Source organism: Gavialis gangeticus, unplaced genomic scaffold, assembly GCF_001723915.1.
Source record: "Gavialis gangeticus isolate Ggan-Ray unplaced genomic scaffold, GavGan_comp1, whole genome shotgun sequence".
Classification (NCBI taxonomy): domain Eukaryota; kingdom Metazoa; phylum Chordata; order Crocodylia; family Gavialidae; genus Gavialis; species Gavialis gangeticus.
The window spans coordinates 2,051,667-2,061,537 of record NW_017729014.1 but is presented as its reverse complement, the minus strand read 5'-3'; the positions used below and the strand labels follow the sequence as shown (position 1 = coordinate 2,061,537).

Genomic DNA, 9,871 nt, shown 5'->3' with positions numbered 1-9,871 from the left:
CAAACCTATACCCACCCCCCACAATATACAGAAGTAAGACTTCATTTTAAGCTCTTATACAATCACCTCTATGTGCACTACACAAACGCATGTAAACCAGGAAAACAAATTTTTTAAATCAAGTTAATGAATGTTGTAGCAGATGTCTGTTTCAAAGTAAACTAATTTAACATAACTGCCTCAACTAATACAAGCTTATATTCAGAAATAAAACTGATGTCTGTGCATCCTCCTTCTTTGAGAGAAAAGGTGATTTTGGATGGATTAAGTATGCTACCTACCTAATTAATATTTGCATAGTGTGGCTGGTATTTGTACCGATTAAAATAAGATTAAATCAATAAACCAGTAGATAAGAGGTCTATAAGATCAAGCTATTATTTATTTGGAAAATAATCGGGGGGGGGGGGAAATAATCAGAAGGGGGAGGGGGAAGAGTATTTCAGTCGGAAGCAATTAATGTCTGAACCTCCCACCTCACAGACAGCATTGTGAACCAGAATCCCAATAAGGCTGTGCTTTGGTTCAGCCCTCATTTACAAACTACCAATTAAATAATCTTCCATAACAGCCTTACATTTTGAAAGCCCTTTTCCCCATTGGAAACATTTCATGTTTTCATAACTATCTGGAATACCTTCTGAAAATCGTAGAAGGTAGAATGCCCACTTTCAATCCCTAAGTATTGTCCACCCCCATTTTAACAAATACCATTTTTTATTTTGTACTCTGAATGGATCTGAAATTAATAACTTCTGGTATACAGCACAAAATGCATCTTTGTGCGTATATCCCCAAAGATATCTGTTTAGCTCTGAGAATAATATTGCCTTGTTAACAGCTGTAGAAGAATATGTTGACTTTCACAAAGCTTGGTCTTGAAGTGTCTACACAAGTATTAATGGTTTCTCCTCTTTCAGGGACTTTTCTATCAGACTCAATTCAAACGAACACGAGACAAAAGTTTGGCAGTGTTTATGACCACTAATAATTAATAATAATTAAGATTTCATCTGCTATACCAAGAAAATGATGGCTCTAAAAACTAAACGTATTCTGGAATAGCTTGCCTTCTATGAATTAGATTTTTTTCTCTCACAAAATTAGAATACTAAAATAGTCAAGCAAAAGACAGATTCCTTCTTCCTACAACCCCATTACCACTTTTATACAAACCTGGAAGCTGCTGCCAAATGTATAAAATAAATTATGTGCAATTTCATTTTTTCTGCATACCAGAATTGAGAAATTGCTCTCAATATTGATAAATGCCGACAATATTGATAAATGCCCATTTCCCACTAACTTCATTTTCACAACATCTTTCTTTGCAGCATCCCTCCAAAGGAAAATCAACAGTAAGATTTAAGAGGCTTGTGACAATGATTTTGTTTTCTTTTTAAATGTAATTTTGCAGATTTTTCCCTCAAGTACACTGAACATACATGATTCTACATCAAGAGAGCTCTAACAACATAGATTTGTATTTACAGTATTTGCTACAACACCAAAACTCAGTGGGATGACCTGTGGATATTATGGCACCCTCACATTACAACATTGGCTAAACACAATTTAGCAATGTTACAGAGAAACTTTCAAGTCATTTAACATTCCAAAAATTTAAGTCTGGCCAAGGAAAGCATACCTATTAAGTAAATCAGGTGTGCAAAAAGCCAAGTCAATAAAATAAGGGCTATGAAAAATATAAAGAAATAAAAAAGTAACTACTTGGACAACTCAGGTGAGGCATGGAAGAGAAAAATATTTCAAACATTTTCAAACAGGGTGAAAAAATAACATTATTCTGCATCCCACCTACCCTTTCTACCAAACAGAAAGAAAAGAAAGTTAATAAGGAATGAATCATTATATTCATCATCTAGCATGGGGGTGACCAAGATATGGCCTGTAGGGCTCCCCATGCATCTGGAAATTTGGCAGCACAGCAAGTGATGGGAGCATTAGTTGCCACCAAACTCCAGTCCCTGTAGGCCAGATGACATGGCCAGGTCAGTCTGTGGGCCAGGTCCAGAGCACAGAGCCATGTGCTGCCAGAGGCACTGGGCACCACTGATACAGGAAGGTAATCAAGCAATGGAAGGCTACACCTGGAGTGCACAGACAGTGATGTCCTACAGAAAGAAGTCTAGGCTCACATTCTGACGGCCAAAGGCAGCAGCAGCAGGGAACGCTGTGCATGATTATAAAACTTGCCAATAACTGCAGTTAGAAGATTCTTTTTCAAGTCACATTACCACAATGGCCTTCACCTCCCATCAACTCATTTTTTAAAGACAGGTTTAGCAAAAACTTCAATTCCTACACAGCAGGAGGTTTCTAGGAGCCTTCCACAGTGTTAATGAAGTGTCAGTAAGGAGGCACTTCTACTCATTCTTAAATGCTTTAACAGGGTGTGCTCCAATTTCACTGACAGAACAGGATACATATTTAGGAGCAAATATTCAAACAATCTTACAACATAAAAGGTGATAATTAGATTAAATTGTATCATTAAACACAAGTTTGCTGCCTCTTCTTATTTATTGACAATCTTGTAGTAAAATTACACTGCAGATATAACACTCTGAGGTTTCAATACTATTTTATAGAGCTGTTCTGATCTGCCTTTTGGGCCCACAAGCCAAATGAGTGGTCTGGGATCAGTCTGCAGGCCAGATCAGTCACCATGCACCAGGATCAGGCCCCTGGGGCCCCACACCACCTCCATCCAGCCGGGTGTGCTGGGATAAAAGGGTACAGGGACCCATGCTGCCTCCACTTATTCTGTGGACAGCTATCAGGCTCTAGGGCCTCACACTGCCTCCAGTCAGACCCACATGCCAGGATGGGGACCCAGAGGGTCCATGCTGTCCTTGCCCATTCCATTGGCAATGTTCAAACCTCTTCCCAGCCCTGCACACCAAGACCGGGGCCCTGGGACCCTGTCTCACCCCCATCCAGCCCTAAGTGCTGGTCTGTGCTGCCTCTACCCACTCTGTGGTCAGCCATTAGGTTCCAGGTCCCCACACTCCAGGGCTTCCACTTGGCCTCACATGCCAGGATCAGGGCCCAGGGGACCCATGCTGCCCTTGCCCACTCCATGAGCAGTGTATGCCCATGGAGTGCCCAGGCCTGCACATGGGGATTCTGGCTCTGGGACTCCGTGCCACCCCTGCCCAGCCCTGTATGCTCAAATCAGGGTCCCAGGGGTCAATGCTGCTTTTGCCCACTCTGTGGACAGCCATTAGGCTCCAGAGCCCTGCACTGCCTCCACCCAGCCCCACATGCCTGGATCAGGGCCCAGGGGGCCCATGCTGCCTCTGCCCACTCCACAGGCAGTGTTTGGGCCTCTGCCCAGCCCTGTGTACTGGGCTCCAGAGTCCCGTGCCACCTCCATCTGGCCTCACATGCTAGGACTGGTCCTCATGCCACCCTGATTGCCTAGCTGTGCATGCTGGGATCAGTCCTCATGCCATCCTGCACGCCCTGTGGGCTGGATGACAAGGCACAGGGTGCTAGCGGTTGAGCACCCCCTGTTTTAGAAAATCAAAACAAACATCAGTGGTTTCAAAAGCTAAATAACTATTTCTATTATTTAAACAGACCTATTTAAAATCAATCTGAAGCAGTTCGTTTTTTTTTTAACCAGTGGAGATGGTTAAACTCCAGGCAAGGTAGACATGTTTCATTACCTTTGCCTCTGAAGAGTGGCTATTAAAAGAACTGAAACTGAATTAAGAAAATTTCACTAGGCAATATTTAGAATTTAAATGAATTATTATATACATTTATTTTTTAAGAAAAAGTGTTTTCAAGCTATTGTAGAATTTGTAATAAGTAATGCAATTTCAGACCTCATAGCAGGGCAGTTGCTCTCAACAAGGGTGCTGCAAGGTTAGCCCGGTTAGGTGTGTAAACATGATTCACAAGATAAACCCAGATATTTCAAATAGGAACCTATAGTGTTAAAAACATTCTGAGTTGCTGTGATTATTCCGAGTCCCCTGCAACATTAAACTTACTATATTATTTTTCATAGTCAAAAAAATGAGTGAAAAACAGCAACTTACATGCCATCAGACACCTGAGGTAAACAAACTGCTACAGCCTCTGTTTGAGCCTAATCTGCATTACTCACAGAGCAGCCTCTTTCCAAATGAACTTTCCTACCCAGGAGAACCTTATCAGCTTTTAGTTTTCCTGTGCAATACAAAGTTTCCTTTCTACCTAGGAGAAATTTTACTATCCTCAAATTCTCCTTTGCTTGACAAAGGGTGTTTGGGCCTGAAAGCTTAGCAATAAAAAGAATTTTTTTTGGCAACTATCTAGTCGGGCTAATAAAAGATATCACCTCCATCCCAAGAGTTGTGTCTGAAAAATAAAGAGCCAACATTTTCCAAGTAGTGCCTTTAATTTAGTGAGGGGTGCCTCAAATCTAAGAAGGTTGAGAAACACTGAAGTAGGGAGATGGGAATTTGCTCCCTCTGAGCAAATCACTGGGCAATTGCGCAAGCCCTGATAAAATAATTCATTTCACGGCACTTCAGCTTGGTCATCTTTCAAGTAATAACCAGGGATCCTGGTTTTAAATGTTTAAAAATCCCAAATTCGCTGATAAAAAAAATCCAGAATTCTCCAATTAAAAGTCTTAAAATCCACATTTTTCTGCAATTAAAATGAAATGTCACTAGGTCCCAAGGTCTGGAATAGACTGCCACCAGAGGTGGTTCAAGCACCTACTCCGAACACTTTCAAGAGACATTTGGATGTTTATCTTGCTGGGAGCCTGTGGCTCCATCCCACTCCCCCAACTGGACCCCACAGCCCTGGCTGGGCAGCACTCCAGCCTCAGCCACCAACCCTTCCCTGCTGCCCCCCTCACCATGGCTGCCTCAACCTGTCCCCCCTGGCCCCACACACGTCACCTATGCCCCCCCCAGACTTACCTGCAGGCTGGGGGAGCTGCCCTCCACTGCTGCCTGGCTGTATTACTGGCCATGTGCCTGCGTGTGCAAGGACACATTCACATAAGAGTCGCCAGTGTCCTCCTCCACTGAGCCCCAAGCAGTCCCTTGCAGGGTGGAGCTCTGCCAGCCTGCAATGGGAAATCTGCAGTTTCCCACATTCCCTCCCACTTGAAAGAGGAGAACCATGCTTCCCCAACTCCCTGAAGAAGAAAAGTCACAGTTCCCCCTCCCCGAAGGAAAAAAGCCACAGTTCCTCTCCCTGCCAAAGGAGAAAAAACATGGGTCCCCCCCTTGAAGGAGAAAAGCCACAGTTCCTCCCCCACCACCTAGGAGAACAGCCGCAGCTCCCCCTTGCCAAAGGAAAAAAGCCACACTCCCTGCCCCACTGAATGAGAAAAGCCACAGTACCCTCCACCCTGCTTTGAAGGAGAAAAGCTGCACTCCCCTCCCTCCAAGGAGAAAAGCCAGTGCCCACCCACCCCTCGAAGGAGAAAAGCCACAGTGCCCCTGCCCCTTGAAGGAGGAAAGCTGCGGTCCCCCCCACCTTGAACAAGGAAAGTCGTGGTTCTCCCCCTCCACTCCAAAAGAGAAAAGCCACGGGTTTCCCCCACCTTGACAAAGAAAAAATACATTTTTCCACAGCAAACGTAAAACCCGGTTCCCTAGCGATAATAGGCAACCAATGCAATGCCTCAACTGGCAAAGCAAATAAAACTCTGGCTTGCATTTACCGATGCATCTCAAACAAGACCCAAGTAGACATCCTCCCACTTTACCTGGCCTTGGTGAGACTGCAGCTGGAGTACTGCATCCAATTCTGGGCTCTACACTTCAGAAAGGATATGGAGAAGCTAAGTATATAAGGGGTGTGGACCAGGAACTGGAAGAACAGCTATTCACCAGGGCACCCCAAAGACAAGGTGTAATAGTCACAGACTGCTGGAAGACCATTTTAGACTGGACGTAAGAAAAAACTTCTTTATCGTCCGAGTCTCCAGAGTCTGGAATAGACTCCCTCCAGAGGCAGTGCCAGCACCTACTCAGGATACCTTCAAGAAACACCTGGATGCTTATCTTGCTGACGTGATCTGACCCCAGCTGACTACCTGCCCCTTGGGCAGAAGGCTAGACATGATGATCTCGCGAGGTCCCTTCCAGGCCTAATGTCTATGAAATCTATGAAACAGATTTGCTGGGAAGCCGTGAACCCCTCCTCTCTCACATATACAGTAAGATTCAGTGTCTAAAATTAAGATCCTCTGTTGAAAGTTTCCATAGAAATATCATCATTAGGACTTCTGGGGTCCTGTGAGATTCTGATCAATCAGAAATTAAATTTGAGTATGACTGAGACTAAGTTTTCTGTAAAAATCAAAAACAAATCAGCATACGTAGAATATAAAACAGTTAGCCTCAATGCCACTTTTTCTGCTTCTTACTGATCCATTACTTATTAAGGGGTTCTGTACATATGGCCTAGGAATACAATGACACACTGAGAGTGTGTATGAATGTGTATACACTAGCCTATAAATTTGGAGTTTTTGCATTTTGTCTCAGACCAACATGGCTATTAAATACATCCCTGAAACATAGAAGAGGCTGAATTTTAGCCAATTTTGAATTTAAACTTCACTGCTGAACAACAAGAAATATTTCTGTACCTCCTTGCCTTTCTGCCATCTGACACCACCAGGGAAAGAATACTGCCTTATCTGCACATCAAAGAGCAACTCACAAAGACACTCTCATCGACCCAGAGGAACAGACTTCCATCTTCAACTTCCTCTGTGCAAAAGTGAAGTTTATTATTTTCTACCTATGGGGTCTTTTTACCATCTTTAATTTTCCATGAGCCTGAGGAAAGGCATGTGGCGCCTGAAAGCTTGCAGACAAAAATATTTTTTTTGCGATTTCTTAGTTGGTCTAATAAAAGGTATCATCTCTGAACCAAGAGTTCTAGAGTTTTGCATTTCTTTTTTGCATTAAAAACAGCACTCAACAGAGAATGCTACTGTAACAAGACTGAGGGGCATGGGTGATGCTCCCTGGTGGCCATACAGCTCCTGCCTGGCTCTGGCTCCTTGGGTACCCTGCTTCTCCTCATTCCTGCCACGCATTTGATGTAATAGTTAGGTTACATAAAGAAGGCTGCCCCTAGGTCCCAGGGTGAGCACTATTCTATTCTTGGTCCAGCAGGTCCCTCCCAGACCCATCTGCACCCCCAGAGCTCCAGTGGTCTTAAGGACTATGTGTGACCTGCTTCACCCCTAGTCACACCCATGCCTCACAGGTGTTATTTTAAATAGTCCACTGGGCCTGATGACCCTGACTGTTGACTAATTCACCTGACCTGCTGGGCTCCTGGCCCTGGCTAGGCTCTCTTCTCCCTGGGCCCACGGGCCTGGGTCCATCTTCCACTAGTACTGGATATTGGGTGTTAGCCCCTCAGTTCAAACCTTCTCGGCTTTGGCTTCCCTACTGTGGCCTTAGCCTTCTACTCTGAGTCCCTGGCCCTCACCTGGCTGCTATAGCCCTATCCTAACTCTGTCTCATAGGCCTCTAACCCTAAGCCAGGCCACTTCTTTTCAGACTCTAGTTAACCTGCTAAGCCCTTGGCCCTGGCAGTGCTCTGTCTCTTCTCTGGGCGCCTAGCCCTAATCCCTCTCCAGGCTTTGGCCCTCTCAACTTAAACCTGCTCTGTCCTCAGCCCTCCATTCTCTGGGTCCCTGGCTGTTGTATGGCAGCTATGGCCCTCTCTCAGCCATTTGGACCCCCCTATCCCCCAGCTGGGCTGCTACCCCAGACTTCTACCCTCAGGATCCATGACCCCAAGCCAGACTGCTCCCACTAGCCTTGGCCCTCAGAATCAGCCTGCTCCAGCCCACAGTCCTTGACCCCTAGTACCTGTCAGGCACTCCTCCATGGCCTCCAGACCGCCCTCAATAGCCACAACCCAGTCTCTGGTCTAAACTAGAAAATAAAGATAAGCACACTGACTGTAACCACCCTCCTGTAACCAACCAAAAACTCTCACCACCCTGGGTCAATAATTCCCACCTGCAGGCTGTAAGCCCCCTTTAACCTTCTACTTGTGCCTTAGGGCAGTCTGGGTGCTGGTCAGTTCCTCCCTCTCAGCTGTCCTGCTGTGGAACTCCTCGCCCCGCTGTCTGCAGAGCCAGACTGAATCCCCTGACTACCAGTGCTGAGCTTATGTGACCAGGAGAACTGCCCCTTCCAGGCAGGTGACCCTAATTAAGAACAAGGGTTTTCCTTGGGCTTAAGGATTAGCCTGCTTGTTGTAGCACAGCTAGCTCCTACTCGGCTGCCTTCTGCAAATTTCCCATAAAGTAACAGAAGCCCCTGGCTCCCTGTTATAGTTATACTTTAGTTTACATATACAACAGCATGTGGTCCACCTTTTCAAGACCCTGTATATCATCCTTTCACAGCATCTAATGAAGCGAGCTTCAGCTCATGAAAGCTTGCTATACATACATGTATGTATTTATGTACATGCACCTCAGTTAGTTTATAAAGGTGCAAATCTACCCTGCTTTCTGCTCCATAATTTAGGTTCAGCCCCTACGCTTTACTATTTGTTACTGTGTAAAGGACCCTAAAGCATGACCAAAAACCAACAGGTTTTTAAACATGTCAGTGAGAAACGGATCCAAGCTCACCAAGGAAACTGCAAGCCCCCTTTAGGAATGGGGACCACTAATGATGTCACACTGATTCCTTGGGACAACTAATGAAGAAAATGGGGTCAGGAATAGAGGTCAGAGGTTAATAACTAGCATGCGCCGGGGGGGGGGGCCAGGAAGCAACAGGAGCAGTTGACCATGTCAGAGCCCTGTGAAATGCCATGACTGGCAATGCTCTTATGCCATCTCTACATTTCACCAAGCAGAATAGTCACCAAACTGCACTTCCAAAATGCAAATCCTCTTTCTCCCTTTGTCCTTCAATTTCAAGATGACCTTGTCCCCATCAAATTACCTCCCTTTGGACTTGAAAAGGAAATAAATGCTCACTGACAGTTGGCCATTGTTCAGGGAATTTCTACAAACAAAAAAAAAAGGCCTCAGTAAGTTTACTATCTAAAATAAATAGAAAACAACACACATTCCATTAAATGAGGTATCCAGGCTACTCCCATATGAAAGGGCGTTTTGGAAAAGAGTCTTTGATCTGTAAGCGAGAACCCCACAGGCGCTGCACTTTCAAGCAAGCCAAGGAACGTGTGTTCCTTTCTCAGTACTGTGCTAACCAACACCTGCCTCCGCGCACGCATTGCCCTGGAGTGCAGCGGGCACTTTCTGCTTGGTCTCATTCCAGATGCCCCCACGTCGTTGTACTTGGGCATGAGAGGCCTGGGATCCGCGGCATCGCACGGCCGCGCCCAAACCCAGCCCCCGGCTCCCCCTCCCGAGAGGGCAGCGGCGAAAGCTCCGTGCGGGGGCCGAGGAGAGCCGACCCGGGCTGGCCGGGCCCCCGCTCCACCCGCTCCCTCCCGAGCTGGGCCCGCTGCCGGGGGTGGCCGTGGCCCCGCAGGGGCACCTCCCGGGTCCTCCGCCTGCCCCCGCGCGGGTCCCGCGTGCCGGGGGCGGCAAGGCGCAGCCGCCCCCCGGGGGAGCGCAGAAACAAGAGCGGACGGGACAAGCCGTGGCCGCGCCCCCGCGTCTCACCTCCCGCCGCACGTTCAGCAGCGAGTAGTAGTCCTCGTTGTCAGGCGCCTCCGCGCCCAAGGCCGCCGCCATCTTCCCGACCTCTCACCCCGGGCCGAGCAGTAGCGACGCGACACCGAGGCGGCCACGGCAGAGCTGTCGCCACAGCGCCCCCGGCGGCTCGGGGGAGGCGAGGCGAGCAGGGCGCAGGCGCGCCTGGAGGCCAGGGCC

The 9,871-nt window shown here is 46.9% G+C and overlaps 1 protein-coding gene across 1 annotated transcript in view; it reads right to left on the bottom strand.

Moving 5' to 3' along the window:
• DNAJC11 (DnaJ heat shock protein family (Hsp40) member C11) overlaps positions 1-9,766 on the bottom strand; it is a 79,704-nt gene extending 69,938 nt beyond the window's left edge. The window contains exon 1 of the mRNA XM_019511588.1: positions 9,662-9,766. Within this exon, the coding sequence (XP_019367133.1) occupies positions 9,662-9,733 (72 nt within the window). The 5' untranslated portion in view covers positions 9,734-9,766. The remainder of the gene's footprint in view (positions 1-9,661) is intronic.
• Between the last annotated feature and the right edge of the window lie 105 nt (positions 9,767-9,871).